General features: G+C 36.3%; 2 protein-coding genes across 4 annotated transcripts in view; both read right to left on the reverse strand.

Annotated features, from left to right (window-relative positions):
* Window positions 1-10,487: 10,487 nt before the first annotated feature.
* LOC119790852 (dickkopf-related protein 1-like) lies at window positions 10,488-12,374 on the reverse strand. 2 transcript variants are annotated; one of them, XM_038296583.1, is made up of 4 exons: window positions 11,992-12,374; window positions 11,761-11,902; window positions 11,462-11,596; window positions 10,488-11,359 (listed from the first exon to the last, which is right to left on the reverse strand). In XM_038296583.1, exons 1-4 carry the CDS (start codon window positions 12,229-12,231, stop codon window positions 11,094-11,096), a joined length of 783 nt encoding a protein of 260 aa, XP_038152511.1. In that variant the 5' UTR covers window positions 12,232-12,374; the 3' UTR covers window positions 10,488-11,093. The 2 variants fall into 2 exon arrangements, with proteins under 2 accessions (XP_038152511.1, XP_038152510.1); XM_038296582.1 differs by having other exon boundaries at window positions 11,761-11,905; window positions 11,992-12,371.
* Window positions 12,375-15,768: 3,394 nt separating this feature from the next.
* Window positions 15,769-21,829, reverse strand: part of LOC119790862 (cGMP-dependent protein kinase 1) — a 121,529-nt gene continuing 115,468 nt past the window's right edge. For both annotated transcript variants that reach the window (XM_038296594.1, XM_038296593.1), the window contains exons 10-18: window positions 21,315-21,411; window positions 21,057-21,196; window positions 20,465-20,554; window positions 20,114-20,255; window positions 19,558-19,721; window positions 18,652-18,774; window positions 18,513-18,575; window positions 18,363-18,429; window positions 15,769-18,222 (exon numbers count right to left, since the gene is read on the reverse strand). In XM_038296594.1, the coding sequence (XP_038152522.1) occupies window positions 18,124-18,222; window positions 18,363-18,429; window positions 18,513-18,575; window positions 18,652-18,774; window positions 19,558-19,721; window positions 20,114-20,255; window positions 20,465-20,554; window positions 21,057-21,196; window positions 21,315-21,411 (985 nt within the window). In that variant the 3' untranslated portion in view covers window positions 15,769-18,123. The remainder of the gene's footprint in view (window positions 18,223-18,362; window positions 18,430-18,512; window positions 18,576-18,651; window positions 18,775-19,557; window positions 19,722-20,113; window positions 20,256-20,464; window positions 20,555-21,056; window positions 21,197-21,314; window positions 21,412-21,829) is intronic.

The raw sequence follows: 21,829 nt of genomic DNA on the forward strand, positions 1-21,829 counted from the left end.
CAAATGCAACGTAGATTCCCATCCAATTAGATTGAATTTGGTATTGATGACGTGAAAAATAATAACAGTAACTCCATTGAAATGATTCAAAACTAAAGTAACGAGCCAATTTTTTAAAATGTAAGGAGTAGAAAGTACAGATATTTGTGTAAAAATGTAAGGAGTAGAAGTAAAAAGTCGCCATAAAAATAAGTAGTAAAGTAAAGTAAAAATATCAGAAAAATCTACTTGAGTACAGTAACGAAGTATTTGTACTTCGTTACTTCCCATCTCTGCTACACTGTCACAAGTACAGAGCAATGAAATTCACTCTCTGCATTTAACCCATCCCCTTGGCTGGGCTGGTCATTGTGCGGCGCCCTGGGAGCAGTGTGGGGTTAAGGGTCTTTTTTAGCTCTGGGACCCAGAGTGGCAGTCTATGGGATGGGGGCTCGATCTCAGAACCTCAGGATTTCAAGCTCTATGCCTAACCTGATTTTATGCTATAGGCCAACTGACCCTGGCTCTATTTGTGGACACTCTCATGAAGTGTTTGAAAGTGTCTTATAGTCCTTACCAAAAGCAGAACAACTGATAGAAGCTCCCACAGTTTTCAAACATGCAACCAGCTCAAATAGGATGTGACCTCATTTCCATCTCCAAGCTCTGACTTTTTTAGGGGGGGGGCAGTTTGAATCTGGTTCTGAAGTTGATATGCTCAGTAATACCACCCAGTTATACCAGTAAAAACAATAGACATACCATAATATAGTACTACGGTAGCAAGTCTAACACACATTTATTTATTTCTCTGTGGATTTTCACCACACACATTGCAAATATTTTTAAAACAAAATAATCAGAAGCATTAATTATGATGAAAATTCCAACTTCTAAGAACTTTGCCGTTAACATTTTTCAAATTCTATGAAAAATTATCAGAATAAAAAACAATACCACACCAAATGGTTTTATCAGTCAAGGAGTTTAAATGGTTTTATTTTTGCTTTTGTAATTGTGTTTTCAGATTTCTGCAAAGACAGAAAATGTAGCACTGACTGAGGTAGCTGTAGCACTGCAGCATTTGTTATAAAATGTTTGAGACACACAGTTTTGGTTGGAATTCACAAGCTTAGAGACTCTATTTCTTAAAAGCAGTAGTCCGTCTACGTTGAGCATTCTGAATTAGACATGGTCACCAGCAATTTCTACTGATGGCATGCTCTTATGTTGGGGTTTGCCAGCCGTTGCTTAAACTGTCTCTCCTAGGAACTAGAAAGTTATTTTTCACAAAATACGTTTTTTGTGGGGCTCTGTTGTCTAGGTTAATTGGCTGTGACTCTTGAAACCTGCCATTGTGCTTTTACGCGCCTGAATGTGTTTATTCCTTACTGGTTAGTAACTCACTCTGGTAGAGCTTCAACAACTGCATCACTTTGCTAAAGCATTTTTAAACTTCTTTGAAACTTAAATAATGAGTAAATTATATGCAATTATATGTGTCAGACATCTTTGCTCAATGTGCCTGTGGCTGAAGCAGACTTTACATAGAAGCTAGGAAGTGCGCCAGCCCTGGCTCTGGCTCATGTCTCAGCCTCAGGCCGCCACCAGCAAGCTTTTGGACAAACCATAATGAAGAGTATACATTTTTATCCCCTGGTGTATCTCTTTGCCCCCTGCTAATCTGGCAGAGCAGTCAGACATTGCATGATGGGAAATTATTTGTAAATACAGCTTTCTGAATATTCATTTGCATTGGCGTTAGAATTCAAACTTTTTAAGTGCTGATATAATGCACATCATAGAGGTTCAAATCTGTTTAAGGCATACAGGTGGTACACATTGCAGTCATGTTATGAATCCTACAGCCTCCAGGTTTTTTTTCTGTAAAGGGGATAATGAGTGAGCACAACATTAAAAGAGGCCCTTCTGTGATCGTAAATGTTTGGCATGAGTGTTTTTACCGAACCTCACTCCAATTCAAGCAGGCATACACATTATTTGCAACGAGCCAAAGAGTTGCTTGGTATTTATTTTGAGGCCAAAGTAATAATCTTAATAGAGAGAAGGAAATTTCTCTATCTATGCCAATTTTTAACACAGCTCACCCCAGAGTCTAAACTATTGTTTATTTGTTCTAGGTTCACTTATGCCTATTGATCAACCTTAAATTTTGCCTAAGACGGTTGAACTTCTATATGGTTCTTTAAAAACTTGCACTAAGGTTCTTTTCAATTCAAATCAGTTTATTTGTATAGCACCACTTCACAACAAATGTCATCTCAAGGCACTTTAAGGAGACCATACAGTAAGATTGGATAAGTTTCTATCAAGGAAAACCATTTGATTGCATCGTGTCATTGACTTGCAGGACAAGCTCCTCCTGGATGAGCTTTGGGTAATGATTTTCACTTGCATTTTGTCATTGAGCAATCCCTCTCAAAGAGCATGCATGTACCAACTACTAAGAGGAAATGTCCCATTTAACAAGAAAAAAAAAAGAAATCTTCAGCAGAACCAAGCTCAGTGTGAGCAGCCTTCTGTCAAGGCCAACTTGGGTTCAAGGAGACAGAAGCAGATACACAGAAAGAATCTGAGATACCAAAGGTAACTTTTGTGGAGAAAGAATGCCTTTTATCCACTTGTTAGGTGTAAGCATTGTGGACCATTTAAAGTCTATAGCGCTTTTCCCATTGTAATTAGTAGATTAACCCAGGTTTTTCAAACATGCGTCAGGTTGGATCACAGACATGTCTTATCAACCTGTTTGAATTTAATGTGGTCAGGTTTGTGCAATTGCACGTTTATTATCAAAGCTAATAATTTTTTTAAAATCTTTCTTAACATCGGGATTTATGTTATTAAACTTGAATTAAATGTATTTTGCTTTTCTCGCTGCAATGAATTAGTCCTCATGGGATTAAAGAAGTTTCTGATTTTGTGATGGCAGTGCATAAATAACTAGTGCAACTGACTCAAACTGTAGTGTGAACAGAAATGTTTCCACGCTTGTTTACTCCTAGTTGTTTATATGTAAATGTAAAACTGTGAGGTCACACATTTTAAAGCCAAAGGAAGTTAGAGTGGATACCATTGCTTAACTATTTTACATACATTTTACAGCTTAAGGAGGCCGGTGGTTGTCTGCACTCATCGGTCAAAACTAAATCAAAAATCAACCAGTAAACATATGAGAAAACAGAGTACATGGTATATTGAGAGCACGTGTTGTAAATTGGCGTTTATAAAATAAGTTTATTAAATAACCTGAACTGAGTAAAATTGCGACCAAAGACAGAAAATTTGCAACTTATTTTGTTGGTCATTATTGTTAAAGATAACAAGAGTAGGCATAAGAAAATTAACCCTCTTCCAACCTTTTAGGAGGTGTAAATGAGTTTACTCTATCACCCAGAGCTTTGGTCCAGATTAAACTAAACTCTCTTGTTTGTCTTAATAGAACTATGACTTTCAAAGTCTGAAGAAGTATTAAATGCTGTCAAGAAATGTGTAGAACCCCTAAATTATAAATTATAAAATTGAAAAATAATACATTTAAATGTCAGGTTCACTCTAACCAGCTCTTGATAAAAAGGTGGGTAAAATGCTTCATAATATTCTTAATCATGGTTGTAAATTCAACCAAACTGCTACACAATAGAAAGACATAAAATAAGAGAGACAAAAAACGAAATCTAAAACAGAACAGAATCATAAAGGTAAAGCAAAAAACAAAGAAACAAATCAACATTTCTAACAGTTACATCTTTGTGAGTATCTACCCATTTAGTGATTTGGATAATTATTAGTTCACTGAAGGAGAAATTTTAGAAAGCAGTTTTTAAAATTGTGATATCAACACATAAAAAAAAAAAAAATATATATATATATATATATATATATATGATTGCCTCTTTGTTATGTCATAAATTGTGTGTGATTTACCCCATTTTTAACCTCGTTTAATCTTACACACAACCCAAATTAACAACTGACTTGTAGCAAAAGATGTTTCAGAAGTACAGGAAGAAGTAGGCTTAACAATCCCAAACAACACATCATACCCTGGAAAAGTTACTGAATAATATAAAGGAAGTTTGCCAAGATGCAAAACCTGCACTAAAAAACAGTTGACATTTTTATCAGTGGGATTATGTTAGGAGTTTAATAGCTGTATATAGCTTAACTTACAGGTATAGTATGAGGAGTTATGTCAAAGCCTTGTGGCTAATGCCCTAATGTTAATGTGAATATCTTCATTCAAACGTGATTTTGGGCAAGATTGGTTGAAGTGTAGGATCTTTATCTGGTTTGAGGATGGAACTACAAATAAGAATGTCCTAAAATAATATCCTTCTCTTACCCGAAACGTATACTACACAGTATACTATAAATTAGGCCTCTTTACTGCTTTTGTACCTGGACAACTTGGTATAATGGATATAACCATAAATTACCCTGTGTGGCAGAATATTTGGAGGAAAAATGTCTAACATTATTTATTAACCACAAGTTGATGCATATTTGGGCTATCATAACAAATCATATGTTATCATAATGCAGATTTAAATCAACTTCAGATGCTTACAAACCAATCAGGGTCAATAAAAAAAATAAAAAAGAGAAGTACTGCTACTTTCACCTACAAAAGACAGCAAATGAAAAATAAGCTTTCCTGAAATTACTGGCATGTTTACATTTGTACGTATTAACGATGTTTATAAATGTGCATGCATCTTTCCAATGAAAAAACAAAGTTAATAACAATGCAAAAGAAAAAAAGCAACAAAAAACAGGTGTTATCACAACAAGGCGTGTGGGGTAGCTGTTATTGTTTATGTTGAGGTTTGCTTACACAGTAATATAGTCATTATTTGACAGCTGCCTTTGTTATTTACTCATAATATACTGGTCTGATATCAACGTTGGTCTGAGGATCTGAAATTTTAAAATGTGACAAAAAGAAAAAAATAGAGAATAGATTGACTAAAAGACAAATACAACTGTAGCTGACAAATCATTTTTCTCTGATGCAACACAATACAATAAACAAGATTTATATCCCATCCATTAGGATTTTCTTTCTCTTTTTTTTCTGTGATGATAGATATTACACCTACATTTAATGTTTTTACAGCACTGAGCTCAGCAGATCCGGACACCTACTTCCCAGCGCACCAGCGTGAGTGATGTTGATGTTCTCATCACACCACCGGAAACAGTGCTTAGGTCTTTGAGTTGGATAAGGATGTACACAAAGTAAAGAAAGAGCGGGGTCGACAAGTAGTGTGATACTGCAAACAGAAACAAAGACACAGGAAGCAACTAAGAACCTCAAGCGTAACATGAAACCCAATGAAAGCACAGCGCGTCATCACCTCAATCTGTGAAACCCTTGTCTGCTCTGTTATGTTGACATCACTCAGACCCTAAATTAGGTGCAAACCTGTTCTTCATCCACATTCACACACTGAACACATTGTACTGAATGAGTTGTCCTTTGTTTAATCATTATTTCCCAAGGATGGGGAGATTACCTACATTGCTCAATCAGGCCGGTTGTCATACCTCAAAGATGAATAGTAAGCATTGTATTTTATTTCTATGAGGAGATATTTGCCAGCAACCTGAAGTGTGACACCTCCCAATTAAATGTTTACATAAGAGCTTGGTTTTGATCACAATGCTCATCCTGGAATTAGGCCGTTTCTCATCTGACAAAATAACACACCTTGCACTCGTGTGCTCTTTAGCCTTTAGATCTCGGATGTTTTACTTATTTTGTTACGAGTTGGATGTGTGTCAAGAGTGTTTGGCACCAAAACCAGAATAACAACAGCAGTTAAACTGCATACCAAACAAGATAAAAGATTTATTATGAGTCTTAGATTGTTAGGGGAGATAGAACAATTGATTTTACAACTCTGGGAAAAACAAATGTCTGGGTTTTATACACCATTAAATATTATCATGACTAGATTCTTAGAAATATCAATTCGTTAGGTTCAAACTGCTGTTTGTTTCAGTTTGCATATGCTTGCTAGATAGTTGCAATAGGAATAGTAATAATGTGCACAAAAGTGTAAAATATAATTGAGTTAAAAGTGGTTAAACTTACCTGTATGTGTGCTGTCATATATCTACTGTAGCTGCTTACAATATTGTTTTATCCTTTGCTTACGTGGAGTATAAGCTGAACATGCATGCAAGTAATGCAGATTCATTATTGTGATATTACAACATTGATGGTCTGCCAAAATTTTTTTTTAGTTTTTTTGCAAATCAAATTAAGGCAGTAACGTCTACAGTTGAAACTCACATCCTTCTTGCTTATCCAAGCAGCCAGCTGAGTGTGTCGAGCGTGTGTGAGCCAAAAGCCAAAATGGCTGTAGTACCACATCAATGCCTGATCTCCTTGATAAGTGCTTCCTGCATTTAAGGGGCTATCAGAACATCCTTCTTAGCCTGTTTGTCATCTATTATTGTAGTATCAACCTTTTCATTAATATTTTTAAAGATCTGTTTTCTGGTAGCTCCACTCAGGTCAGTCTGAACTGCACACCTTGCCTGACCCCTCTCGAATGCTTCCCTTTAATTCTGCTCCACCTCAAATGACAGAACACCAAGGTGAAAGCACTACAACTTCCTCGGATTTTACATCACTCACCACTGTCTTTGCTTTATCATTAAACATGTTATAAAATGGTCGTATGGACTCTAAAGATCACTACAATCAATATATATGAGCTTGGCATGGTACTTATTTGCTTTGGAAATGTTTAGTTTGCAGCTGTATCTTGAGATCATTTTAATTGAAGCAAGGCAAAGTTCAGATGGAATATGCATAGTATCCGTTATGCCAATAGCAATACAATAATGTTTTGTGCTTGGAGTGGTAAGCTTTAGTCTTGGCATGAGGATCGAAGACAAAAAACATGTGTACACCAGCCCCATGAAACTGATGAGCTGCTTCTTCTGACAACCCTCTTAGCCAATAACATCTCTACAAACTGTATCCCATCTGGCAAATATTCAACATTCATGTAATCAGTCATGTAATCTTAATCCAGCGTGAGAAAGTCCAACTATTTAGCATAGTTAGATTTTATTACATTGGGTTCACTGATTTTAATCAATACAGTAATTATTTAATTGATATTGGTCTTTTAATCTAGCTCAAACTTTAGTTTAATTTGGCCTTTTCTAGGATTTATTTGCTATGGATGGATGATTAAAGGATAAATACCTGCGTACACAACTTATAGTCATTACTTTTCTAAACATGCTACAGCCATGTGTACTGTTTGGACAGATGTTTGCTGTAGGTATTCGTTGCCAGAGTTTTGACAAAGTTTTAGGTGAGCTGATTAATTCTTTTGGCATGAAAACACGAAATGTTGATATTTGCCACACTGTGGGTGTGTGTGCTACTCCTTACGTTGTTCACACTTCAATATGAATGTGGAGTGATGTTTGTTAATGTGCAAAAAACAGCAAATCCGCATGTGGCAACATGACTCTGTGAAGTGCATTGTTGTTTATCTGTAGTCAACAAAATGTACCATAGCTGTATGTGTAAACTACACACACACAATCATAAACACACACATGTATAAATATATAAACACAGTCTGGCTGTCCTTCAGTTGGGGCACATGCCTGTGGCCTGACTTAGCCTGTGGCTTGTGTAATGATGACAGGCTCACAAACACACAGATTCCAGGACCACCACACACACGACTTGGCTGGGCCCCTGTGTGGTATACTTTGCTGCTGACAATGCTCCAATTACTCTCAATTACTCTAAAAAATGGACATTAAATTGTTTAACTGGTTGTGTCTCAACAGTAATAAAAAATACTTGTCTGCTAGAGTAAAAATAGCAAAACCACATTGTGAAAGTTCTCCATGAAAAGTTTATAGAAAACATTATCCATTGCAGCTTTAATCATAATCAGCCTTTGTTATGAATACTTTTTAAATAATGAATGGTCATTATGGAGATAGTATGGCTGCTGGCATTAGATAGCCACCAGTATCTCTGGAACAGATAACTTTTTTAGTTATCTTTTAGCATAGATTCAGATTAGTTTGCGCTGAAGGCTAAAGCTAATGGCTAACCCCAACCTAATCATGGATGACCTAGGTTTAGATCATATAAAAAAAGTCACAAATGTTACATAGCAGTTTATGAAAAAGGTTTATTTCTGAGTTTTCGAACAGATAAGTTAGCAGTGCAGCCAGAGATAAACATGCTTTACCAGATTTAGAACAACATCACCGTTAAAAACAAAATAGTGGTTTAAGACTATAGCATTTTATAGGAATTTAAATTTCATGAAGAAACCAAATTGGTCCAGCACTATGCAGGAAAACCTTAAAATTTAAATCGCTTGAAGGCATAGTAGGTTGTTGATATAAAATTAAAGCAGTCCTAAGAGGAAAACGTATTACCAGAATTACCCGGTATATAGGTATGTATATAGGTATGTATATATATATATATATATATATATATATATTATCATCCCAGTGCTCTGACTTGAAACACATTAAAGTATGTTTCAAACAAGAAGGTTTTTGAAGCAACTTTGCCTCCAGCCTCCCTTTACTTAGTAAAAATACTAATTATTATAGTCTTTCAACTTTTAGAATGAAAAATAAACATGTTTGTTGGAGACTGTCGAAAAGTTAAGCATTGTGATTGTGAACAGTTTAAGTAGTGTTATTTTAAGGATTTTTTTTTAGCTTACTTGTCTCTCTAATATACATTTACATTGACCATAAGTGCTTCAAAGACCTTCATAACACAACACTTCATACTTTCATTATAACCATAACTTTCTGTCTAAATAAAGTAGCCTTGCAAAAAGTGTTGAAATAGAATTATTTCAGGTAAGATATTGACTGTTTACAGGCTTTTAACACAAACTCAAAACTAAGTATATTAAAAAATAGCTAATATTATATTCTAAAGCTATTATAAATAACACCATTTTTATTAAAATTATGTATTTTTTTTGTTTTGCAGAACTTCCCATCTGTGTCTCAATATATCTAAACAGGTAAATAGGTAACCTGCTTCACTCAGATATGAAGTCTCCTTTTCCCTTTGATCTGACAAGAACATCAAGCAAAAAGTACAGTCATTTTCTCACCATCTTCTAATCTAAATGGGTCTAATTACAGGCACCCATGTGCATTTGAGAGGTTTTATAGTCTATATATTAGAGCACACACATTGCACAACATGTCAGGAAACAGGCCATGCTTTGCCGCTGGAGAGATTACAGAGACTGGGAGGCGAGATCCTTTTTGGGGTTGCATCACACAAAAAAAGGAAAGGCTGTTCTGCACCTTATTTCATGAATGCTGGTGTAGATTGAGACAGATGAAGTAATTAGAGGCTTTGACCTGAGTAGGTAGCTATCTGTTCGGCTACATATAAATAAGTCATAATTAGAAACTAGCTAAGACCAAAGGTTTAGGTTACAAACACTCACTACGACACACTTACTTTGTTATTATCACTTTGGAGTTAACATTTGATATGTCCACATCCTTTCCAGTGTTTATCATCTATGATGTAGTTCCCACTTAGAAATAGCACTTACAACTCAATGGACTTTTTATTCTCCAACCGTAGCTCGTAAAAACATGGTTTTTAACCTGTAGTAGATCATCTTTTTTGGTACTTTATTTAGTATAAATCCAGATTAGATGGACTTGAAGGCAGAAATTTGTTCTATTCAAGAGGATGATGATTTGTAGTTTATCAATGAATCCGATCTCAAATAGGTATAATCAGTTTGCCTTTTGATTTAGAGAAAATATTTAGAGAAATGTTAACCATCATACAAATTAAAAAAACAAACAAAAAATTTTTTTTTTATTTTCTATGATATTTCTTATTATTTATTCGTTATTTTATATTATTTATATTAGAAAATCATGTGGGCTAGAAATATTTTTGCTTTTTCTCTTTTCAATACATGTTTCCCATTTAAAGATCAATGATGATGTGCCTCCTACTTACTCCATTTTCTGTGCCAAATAGTTTGGTTTTATTGTTAATCCACTTAAAAAAATAACACAGAGTAAATAGATTTCTTCTTTCAATAAAATAAATGATATTTCTAAAACTGCTAGTTTTAGAGTGTTTGAAGTCTTTATCAAACCTGATTAACCTGTTCAGATTAACCAAGCAAGTATTTATAGTCATTACAAAAGTTTAAAATGTTCATCAAATTTGCTTAAAAAGTAAAATACAATCTCTAAGATCATAATAAATTCTAAGACTGGATTTACACTAAAAATACCAGGAGGGCTGCCTACTGCACTTCAACCTGCCGTTCATGCTAGACTAGAAGTTGGGCGACAAGCATTTTTTACTTTCTTCTGAAAGAATAAGATATTTGCTATTTATTTTTTTAGACTGTGTTTAAACTAAATTAATTTCAGTTTAAATAACTGTTGCATATAAAAACAGAAAATATGGACAGCAAGAGCCAGGTTATGATGAGACATTTAATAGAACAAATATTCACATTTTCTTTACATAGTTTCTTATAAAACAATATATTTTAAACTTTTTATGTAACATATTTACAAAACATGCATCTCCATGTCTTTTATAATACTACTGTTGATTTAAATCAATGGGACAAATAAGTGCCACCTGCAGGATTATTTACAATACAGTAATTTACTGCAAAAAGAGTGGCTTGAAGTTCCAAAAAAGAGAAACAAAAGCAGTTCTGCCACTGACGACTCGAATCATCCTTCTGGAATGTCACTTTCTGTTTTTTGATTCTCCACCTGTTGATGGGGTTTAGGAAAAGCTGGCCTTACAATGTTGTGTCCCTGTGGGTGTATCACTTTCCAGGATTCATGTCCATCCTTCCAGGTGATGTATTGTTGTCAGCAATTTCGGCAGGAAAGAATGTCTCAGGTGTAGGCTGTCTGGTGTGTGTCAGCATCTTTGGTGAACACAAGGTCTGAAGAGGAGGATTTGTCAGTGTCTGCAGTGTCTGTCACTGATTTATCGATGTGTGTCTTTGTGTGTGAGTGGATGTGGGTTTTTATTTTTCTGTCTCTCTGTCCGTGTGGTTGTGTCAGCGTCTCTGACAGGTGTGTAGGTTCCGCGCTGCAGTCCTGCTGACACCCTGATCTCGCTCTCCTTTCTCCTGCCGACACACCAGGCCTTCACCACAGTCGCAGCGCTGGAACAGCTCCAAGCCATGGTTGCCTTTCCTGCGGTGACGCGTACACACCTGGCCCTCTGTCAGCACGGGCTTGCAGATGCGGGACCAAAAGTGTCTGGCACAGCACAGACCCTTAGAGCAGTCACTGGATCTTAGACACGCATCTCCCTCCTGACCTGGAGATAGAAGCAGATTCGAAATTTGTTATATTCTAAGATTTCTAAAACCTCCTGTTTACTCTGTGACACAAGACTTGTTAGTGGGGACAGGTAACACACCTTTGACAGAGTTTGGTTGAAAGCCAGGGGCTGTGGGTGTTCTCTTTCCTTGATGCTCCATGGTGTTGTTGTGTTTATGCCAGCCAGTGGTGACAAAAGAGTCTGAGTTATGAATGTCATTTACCTGACAAACACCTACACAGGAATGAGATTGTTAAAAAAAACTTTGTCACAATAGACAACCAATAAGCAATTTAAACAGTAATCATTGAATTTCACCATCAATGAACAGTTATGAATCAGGTGCATCACTTATATGTCATCATATGTCTTATGTCAGGATAGAATTTCCTGCTCACCGTTGATGCAGCGATTTCCTGCGCAGCACATCGAGTCCCTTACACAGCGCTTCCTGCACTTGCGGCACGGCAGGCAAACACCACGGGCGTCATTGCAGAACTCATCACCTCCGCAGTCCTCATCATCCGTGCAACCACCTGACTGCTGCAGCAGAAAAACAAGCTTAACATAAAAGCCGTGCGTGATTTTACGCACAGCTTTGACCTGCATCCAGAGAAATGTTCCCTTACCTGCAAAGTATCCATGGGTGATCTGTGCCCCGTGCCACCGGGTGGTGAGGTGCGCGGACTTGGACTAACTGTGTCCGCACTTTTGCCCGCACCAGTTAAGGTTTTTATCGCGTTGGAGTTCTTCAGGGCTGCTCCCGCGTAAACGTCTCCACAGTATCCAAACAGAATGAGCTGCAAAGCCAAGATGTGGTGCGCTAAGGGCATCAGCATGATGCTTCTTTTCAGCTCTTTAACAGACATAAAAAGAGAAAAAATGAATCCTTTATTTTCTGCTGAATGGTGAAAAGTGACAAAGTCCAAAAGGCGCTGATATCCCAAAGTTTCCCAGACAGTTATGGCGCAACGGTCGGATGCCTCCTGACTCTAAAAAGTCTTGAGGATGATCTCTTTATACATGTAGACCTGTTTGTCTTCCCGCCCCTTGCTGTGCACAACAAAGGCGGAGGGGGTGGAATTTCAAACAGCCCTGCTGTACAGAAATAGCCATCCTTTGCACAGATCGAGGCTCCGCAGTGTTTGTGGAATGATAATGACCCGCAGAGTCTGTCTGAATACCCATCAACGATGCGCAGGAAACATTCATCCATAAACTTCACCACAAACTATTCCTCACTAAATTAATACCAGCATTTGAAATCGAATCTGTTTTGTTTAAGTACAAAACAAACGCAACTAAGCTTTGAAGTTATGTTTGGAATATTTTAATCGCCCTCTTTACAAATAAAACGTTTTTAATTGTAAATTTGGATTCTCATGCAATTTTACAGGTACTAAACGGGATTTAAAAAAAGAACCTTGCAATCCTAAAAAAAATGTATTTTCTTAGGATAAAAAAAAAAACTTTATCTCTAATTTTAATAGCAGTTTATTTATAACACGTCTTGACAAAGGTCCACATGTGGGCTTATTTGATTCTGTGTGGTTTCAGCTTCTTTGACATCCAAGAAGGGTCTACCCTTTGGCACTTTCAGGACCATAGAGATTGAAGTTACTTTGGTCCATTAACCACTCTATTTGATCCTTGTGATTTGCAAAAGGTTGCAATTATCCACCAAAGTGTGCTTGATTACACCAGCCGTGGACATCAATGTGTTTAGGATGTGAGTGGCATTAAGAGGTGTGAATAGTTTACCGAATTAATGGGGGAAGCCTTTAAGGAGTGACTGGCACATTGAGATTAAAGGAGACTCTGATCTGCTCCATGCCCTGTTCGGGCTCCAGCATCCCGATAGGCTCTTGGGGAAACTTTATTTGTAGAGGCCTATCAGGTTTGGGTGTCAAGAAAATAAAGAGATTTACTCTAATAGATTAGAAAAGAAAAGCATAAAATTGTATGGCAGTTGCATTTTAAAGGCAGATAAAGAAAAGAGAGATAAAAAAGGTAAAAAGATACCAACCTAAAAAGGTAAACCAATGTTAGAACCCATGTAACCCTGATTTTTACGCATGAGAATACTGCTTCTCAATTTTTTGGTTATGATTCTGGTTTGATGGGTGTAAATAAAAATGTTTTCAGCAAAAGGCAAATTAAAACGTTTTTATTATCCCAGCTGATCTGCTCTTGAACGTCATCTGCTGGTCACTCTTGATACAAACATGTGTGAGATGGGGTTGAGTGTTTGTGAGGAGGCATGATCCGACCTTGGACATCACACAAATGCACAGCACTTTGCGGGTTTGAATTGATGCATATCTTTTGAAGTGGGCCTTTTTTCCCTCACCTTACTAAATGTCAGAGCAGGTAAGGTGGAGGTCCTTTGATGCACGTAGCTCTCCTTTGATCTCTTAGAAGTGTCACCCTGTTGTTATGGCTAAAGCCAATCCACTGTCCCTGCTCTAAACGGATTTCTGTTGTGCGAATAACAAAGAGCTGAATCATCTCAATTTACTTCTAAGTGGATGTAATTAACTCTAGGACGGATTATTACAGTTCAGAGAAGACCCGGGGTCTTTCTCTGGGAGATTTTCTGGGAGACAAGGCGCTCCCTCCTGCGGTAGCTCGGGTGAACTGCAAGGATAAAATTTAACTACTTTCCTTCACTTTCAAAATGTGTTATATAACACATTTAGAACAATTGTCCCAAGTGTTTTGTGGAGAATATTCTCTAAATTATAAAGAGCAATAAAAAATAAAATAAAACATATTTTAGCAAGTATATATTAAGGTGCTGATTTAAAGTAATTGTATATTGTAGTCAGGTGGCATTATGAGTCTGCACATTAGTTTCAACAAGGCTTTTGGAATAATTTAGTAGAGGAGTTGTTACTACAAAAATAACTTGTTTTGTTTTTGCTTTTAAAACAGAGGTGATCGGCAGCATTGCCCAGGATAACTTTTCTCAAATCAATAAGTTGTCTCCATTTGCTTGACTTATAGGGCATCCTTAGACTTAGACTACAACCTGTACTGGTGTCCCACTTGTATCCAATCCATCCATGCATCCATCATCTTTATTTCTTATGCCTGCCAATAAAAATGTGTCAGAACGGACACCTCGACTGGTCTGCAGCAATGCAACCTCAAAGCATAACATTTAAAATGTCTTGAAATTTGGATTCATTTTAAACTCTCTGGAATTACCCTGACCCAGTCATCAAGACATCACAGATAAGGTGCTATTAAACCCCCATCAGATTCCTCTCTTTATCCATTTTCCTTGCTTGTTATGCATCATCTACATCTACAAAAAGATTAATATGCATCATTAGTAAAAGATCTCCACATTATCACTGGAACTCATTTCTTTGTGATGATATCATGCCCCAGCAGTGAGGACAAAAATAACAGACAAACGTGACTCAAATGTATTCTTTTTTTACTCTCTATTTTTTTTAAAAAGTCTTACACGTGGCACTCTGAAAGTAAATACCAGCAAAAAGAAGAAAAAAAAACAGCAAAACACAAGGCTGATACTCTGTAACATAGCAGAAGGCTTTTTAGAAGAAAAAAAAAACATTGAATTGGAAAGAGGTGAAAAACATAAGGCATTGTGACAAACAAACAACCAAAGAGTAGAGTACATAAAACATATGCACACAATTTAGATTTCCATTCTATTCTGTTTTCTATCATTTAAGGTGAAACTTAGTAAATGTCTTTGAATTCCTTTGGGTAAGTTTGATATTTGATTTTCTAATAAACTACAAACTTAGAGTTAAATTTACATATCCTATGTTAACTGAGAATTATCCCTACCCTCTGATTATGAAGATTTCTTAGCTGTGAGTGGTTATGGAAGGACCCTTTGAATCACCATTATTGCTCATTGGTGTTTTATATCAGGCCATAAGTGGTTGATTTCTTCAGATCACAGAAAAATAGAAAACAATGTCATTGCAGCTGAGTCTGGTTAACATTTATTTTCTTCAGTTTCTTTATTAAATTTATCTTATCCTGAAGAGTACATTTCTTGAATCTATCTTCATTGATCCTTCAATTAGTTTCTCCTTTTTAGGTACTAAGCAGTTTATTATAACAATGGTAAAATGCAGCAGTTAAAGATAACATATGGTTCTGAGGTGTTTATTTGTTCATGCAGCATTTCAAAGGTCATGTGATGCTTATTTTTTATGCCGTTGACTTAAGGCACTTACATTCTGTTTGACTTTATTTTCAGATTTTGAACTGTGACAGGTGTAGCATTTCAGGTGAACTTTGAATTGTAATTAAAAATGAGTCTTTATAAAAGAAGTATTCCTTCTTTTCTTCGGCCGTCTGTGTCAAATAAATACGTAAACCAAAATGTTTAAGCCTCAGATGGAGATGAGTCAAAAAAAAAAAAAAAAAAAAACTAAAAAAAAAATTCTTCATCTTTTGCAGTAGAATAATCTTATAATTGAAAATGTAAGAAAATCCAACATTTAATTTGGTCAGTAAAAACTACATAAAGAAGTAGTTGTTTAAAAAAATCCTGGTTGCACCATCGTTGGTATTTCTATAAACCTTTTAAAACTAAATTAATGGAAGCATTTTCTTAAAACTCTTCTGTTGTTGAAGCTGATTATGGTTTCCAGGAAATACTAAACCAGAAGTTTTTGGTGTGTGTAAAGATATGGCATAAATTCCCACTAGTAAAGATGGGGACTCCATGTTTACCTGCCACAGTAAAAAGTTGGCAGGGAAGTGAGAGATCGCCACCTCATGGACTTTAGGTAATATTTACTTTGGCTTTAAGATCCAGCAATACATCAACAAGGATTATTGGTAGGTTAGATTTGCAACAGCTGATACATGGAAAGCTTATTATACCCACTGTCAATATAGTGGAGGATCTGTGATGTAGTTGGACTGTTCCATTTCTAGAGCGAACAGAACGATTTTATATGAATTCCTGCATCTTTGTCGTGCCAGGATATTTAAATGAACTCCAGAGGTGCACTGAGACGGGAACTTGGAAAATTTTCACCAGGCAAAATCAAGTTTCATCCATGGCTAACACAAAGTCCAGGCTTGAATCCTATGAAAACCTATGAAGTTAGCTAAAGAATTAAAAGCATAAGATAGGGCATAAAGACTGTAGACAACCAGGACATAGTGTGCAAAGAGGATTGGTCACAGGAGAATCTCTTTACAAGTCTATATTCTAGTAAATAAATTAAATCAAATTAAAGGTTGGATTTTTTTTATTGGTAATTCTGAGACTATGGTGAATTTTTTTAAGGCTTTTTAAATATCTTTACCTTGTGTCTGCAAATGTATCTGCATTTATATTGTGGAAGCCACCTAAACAGAGTTATAAAGCTGGTTCTCAGAGAGAGTTTGGTAACACCTGACTCTAACAATGAGAGATAGTCAAATTACAATAATTGGAAGTTTAAAATACCATCAAGACCTTCACTTAAATTTGAAAACTTACAAGTCTCCATTTCTCTAAATAATGACAGCAATTACATTACAACATAATCTGGCACTAAAAAAAAAAAAAAAATAGAAAATTACAATACCAAAACAATAACCAGGACTATCATCTCAACATCGCTGTTCATAATTCACCAACAGCACCAAAGACACTGAAACCAGGTTCACAGTTATTTCAGAGCTGTACAAGAGCATACAGGAAACATCTGGGTTTGGTGGCAGGCCACAGGGCCGAAAAAGACAAAAAAAAAAAAAAAAAAAAAACAGAATGTAGCTGTGATAGTATGAAAAAAACTAAAATAAAGGATTGACTCAAAATAAAGTGTAAAACAGACTTTTCAGTTAATGGTCTTAAGTGCATAATGACACACTGTTCCATGGAGATACTAGCCAAGCTGTCATATGTGCAGGTGTGTGATCAACAAGCTTTAAGCGGGGCACTTAGAGTCACATCTCTTCACTGATGCACACTTTTTGTGCTTTTCAAGGAATATAAATCTCATAGGAGGTGCACTATGTATTTCATTTCTAAGGGTTGTGTTAATGTATGACAATGTAACTTGTATGTTTAAACACTATGTGCCACACATAGCATTGTGCTAGGCAGCTATGCTAAATAAGAAGAGAATCTTTGACATTCAAGTTAGTCTTGAGCACTTGATCACTGGAAACTAGAGTGTGTACATCTGTGGAAAGTATCATAGATTGTAACAAGTAGCTGCATGTCAAAAAAACAGGCAGCAATTGCACTAACATTGTAAGCTATCCCAAAGCCCTGCAAATAGATTTGCAGGGATACAGACTTTGTAAAGAAAATCGACTAGAAGACTGCTCCATTTCTGAGCGACCCTCCATGTTTCCCACTGTCCTATTATCCCTAGATTTCAAACTTACATAAGTTATTACACATTTATACATCCACTAAACACCTTCCCCTGTTACAGGGGAAAAAACTGGCTCCAGTATCAGCTTATGCTGTACGTATGTTAATGTCAAAGAATCCCTGTGCTTTCTTTACCTATATAATTGAGTAAAAGACAACACTGAGGAAGTGCTACAGCAGTCCCATTATAAATGCTTTATCCAGAGCCACAGTGAAAAAAAGGCATATCGGTGACCCAGAGGGTTTGCCATCCATCACTATTTCCATATCTCCTCTTTCATTTTTAATGCATTATTTGAACAAACACCGAGGTCCTCAAAGATGGCTTCCAAGCCAATAAAAGCCAGCAAAAGAAAAGTTGCTTTTGGTTTTTAGTGGCTAGAGGCAAATTTCAAAAGTCGACATCCCAGCCAGAGTTATCGTCAGGAGGCGGGTCCTCATTGTCCTCAGGGAAGTTGTCGAAGTTACTCGTGTCGACTGCTGATGTGACCTTAATGGGACAGATAGAAAATAACAATAAAATTTAAAACACACTCAAGGTATTTTGTGAATATGATGCTATTTGAGAGGACATGTGAGCACAACTAAGAGAAATTTTTTAATGAGAATGAATTTCAGCAGTTCACTCACATTAGGGATTATAGGAGGTGTTAATGTCCCCTTTTTTAAACCCTCCCAATTAAAGCCCTCAAACCATCTGAAAGAATAACAGCAAGAAGTTAATATAACACAGAAACACAAAACTCAAAAAAGGGAAGTTCTCTATGGAAGTTTGCTCACTTGTGCTTTTGGATATCTTTGACACCATTTTTTAAGTTTCCAAGTCTTTCACAAGGATTATCCCTAAAGGGGAAAAATGGCAAGATTCAGCAAATAATAAAATGCACAAACAATAATGGTTGGAAGTAATGACTCTTACCTGCATAGCTTTTTGATAAGGTTGGCAGCATTTTTGGTGATTTTCTTTGGAAATTCAATCATATCAATGCCTCTCAGGATGATGTTGTAGGTTTTCATTGGATCGGGGCCAGAGAAAGGAGGGCTATATAAAAGAGGCCAATATAAGTTTTGGGCAAATAGGTGTGTATCACAACAAACAATTCGAGATGCATCTGTCAAATATTAATAATAGGGTTTTAATTAATAATTTCTAACAAATGCAGCATTGTAATTAATATTCAGTAAACCTAAATATTGCAATAGACAAGGCTTGTTTTTCATACCAAAAGCACATTTTGAAAATAATATATAAGCAGGTATTAAACTTACATTTTATTAAACCTAAATTCTGTATCATCTATGTTTTTATTAGCTTGATGTAATAATCCAATCCCAAAATTGAATATTTCTGTATGTTGCACCAGGAAATGGTAAACAAAGACATATTATCTGGTGAGAGGGTTGAGCAGATTTTTAGTTTGCCCGATTAGTCTTCTTTGACAAGGCACCAGGTCTGGCTAACCTGAATACCCCTCAGCAAACTTCTTTCAGTGTAAAGAAGGCTAAATGGTGCATATTTTATGTCCCAGTGTGGGGTTTAAAAGCATTATCTAGGTAATACACAGGAAGTCTACTATTTGCAGTCAATAATGCAAATTTACTAACCGTGCTGTTAATATAAGTTGCTACAGAGAGTTGAAAGTATTGAACTATATTGATTTAATTTTTCCATAGCAACTCCTCTCTTGTGTACTTGGAGTGTTTTGCAACATTTCAATTAAGGTTTTTAAAGAGAAGTCAAAATCAGCTAAAGTTGTTATTAGCTTTACAAAATAGGTGACTTTTCTTTTTATGAACAGACAAACAGCTCCAGGCTGTTATGTACCTGCCGGTCAACAGCTCAAACATGAGGATTCCAAGAGACCAGTAGTCGGCTGAGATGTCATGGCCTTTATTTAGAATGATCTCTGGTGCTACATACTCCGGTGTCCCACAGAAGGTCCAGGTCTTCTTTCCAAATCCGATCTTTTTGGCAAAGCCAAAGTCCACCTGATAAGAAACGGAAAACGCTGTCAATTGCAATTCTTTCAACATCTAAAGTGCTGTGAAAATTTTTTTGAGTAAATCACACATTTATTGCAAGATACCACAATGCAGCTGTTTGCTGTTTTTCAAATACTGAAAGAAACCAGTTAGGTGTTTTAATTCATAAAGCAGTTTCTTTATGAGGAGATAGGAAAAGGTGGTGGAAACATTACATATCAATGAAATCTACATTTCATCATATATTATTCTTTAATTTGCAGAGCCTTTACTGGTGGGTTCATATTTCTTTTTAAATTTAAAAACGAAAATCTAATTTTTTACTTTTGATATGATTTACTCAAATAAATAAAAAGAGAAATTGTATCATTGGTAGGTATTACATACTGATTTCTTACCAGTTTGGCATAACCCCTGTGGTCCAATATAAGATTCTCTGGTTTCAGGTCTCTGTAGATAATACCTTTGGAATGCAGATAAGCAAAGGCTTCCACCACACAAGCTGTGTAAAACCTGGTGGTCGAGTCCTCAAAAGATCCCCTAAATACACAACAGAAAAATAGAGCTTAATGTTGATCAGCTTGAGACATTTTGACTCAGACAGCATCAAAAAAGGGTTTGCAGACAAATTTCACGGTGGCACAGTGAAATAATCAAAGGCCTTGAAAAAACAATTGCATTGCATTTCATTCTGTCTCATTAATCAATGATGCAACCAAACTAATTAGATCTGGTGTAAAAGGTCCTACCGGTCTCGAAGTATGGTCCATAGTTCGCCTCCTAAACATGCTTCCATCAACATGTAGAGGTATTTGCTGTCTTTAAATGTCCTATACAGTCTAGAAAAAAAACCCAAAAACAATACAGTTTATCTCTAACAGCTAAGAAATACAGAAACATGAAATAGTATCTAACTGGGGAATAGCAAAAGCTTACTGCTGTTGTGAAAGTTTAACCTAAAATCAATGGATAAAAGAACATTTCCTGAATTTTTAAAGAGCTGTTTTATTATATGGAGTAAGTGGGTATGGAACCATCCATGGGTCGCACAGCTCTGCTGACACGACTCCTTTGAAAAGTATTCTGAAGATGGAGATGCACCGATTCCCAGCTTCATGATTTCTTTGGTTACTTATATGTTCCAGATGCATCATTCTAACTGCAGTTAATTTAGACATTCACCAAATGAAAACCTCAATAGCAAAGTCATGCTTTGTGAGTTAAAATAGTAAAATCTTTATACTCAAACCATTGGATATCTGTCTGCAAGTTAACAAAGAATTAAAACATGAGCATTTTATGATCTGCATTGCTTTTAAAAAGGTCGTTCAGGGTATATACCTGACAATGAAGTCAGAGTGGGCCTCTTGCATTATGAGCTTCTCAGATCGAATGTGCTCCTGCTGTCTTGTGTCAACAATGTGTCGCTTCTTCAAGATCTTCATGGCAAAGGTCTTGTTCTCGTCACTCTTAAGCTGAACCTGCGGCCAAAAGAATTGCATAATGGTCTATGTGTTTGGATCTGTAGAGCTTGCCCGACAGCTTTAAAGATAATCATTATGGATCTTAATTCTTTATGTTAATGTTACTGTTTCATACCAGCTCAACGCGTCCAAAGCCACCGACTCCCAGAGTGTCTATGATGTTGAAGTCAGCTAAGTTGAGACTGAAGAAAAATGCATTCTCTGCCTCATACCTGTTGAACCAAAAAGAAAGGGAGAAAAGAAAACATGGGAGCAGGTTTAGAGAAGAGTTGAAGGATGAAAGAACATATAATCCTCTCTCAACAACCTGAGGAAAAATATCCGTTTCCCTCTGAGCTCATTTGTTTGCAAATCTTAGGGGATTAGAATCACAGTAATCTATCAAGGATGTTATTAAGGATGTCGAGTGGATAATCACTAACACATGAACAGGATGTGTTTGACTCTAGTCTTCTGGCAAATCGCTTCAACAATTTGAACACAGACTAAGTGTCCCCAGCCTGTCCCCATTCCCAACAGGAAAGAGCTAGCTGAAAAATGTGTCGCACAAGCCGCTCACTTCTCAGTTAGCACTGGAGACATGCATTGGCTCATGCTCTGAACATCAAGTATGCCACTGATGACCCGAAC

The sequence above is a fragment of the Cyprinodon tularosa genome, unplaced genomic scaffold (genome assembly GCF_016077235.1).
Source record: "Cyprinodon tularosa strain WSP-4 unplaced genomic scaffold, ASM1607723v1 ctg372, whole genome shotgun sequence".
Taxonomy (NCBI): Eukaryota; Metazoa; Chordata; class Actinopteri; order Cyprinodontiformes; family Cyprinodontidae; genus Cyprinodon; species Cyprinodon tularosa.

Coding starts and splice junctions, on each gene's coding strand:
- LOC119790852 (XM_038296582.1), bottom strand. CDS start 12,231: ATGTCTGTTAAAGAGCTGAAAAGAAGCATCATGCTGATGCCCTTAGCG. Junction 11,906..11,991: donor CACCCATGGATACTTTGCAG/GTAAGGGAACAT, acceptor TTTCTGCTGCAG/CAGTCAGGTGGTTGCACGGA. Junction 11,597..11,760: donor AGGAAATCGCTGCATCAACG/GTGAGCAGGAAA, acceptor ATTCCTGTGTAG/GTGTTTGTCAGGTAAATGAC.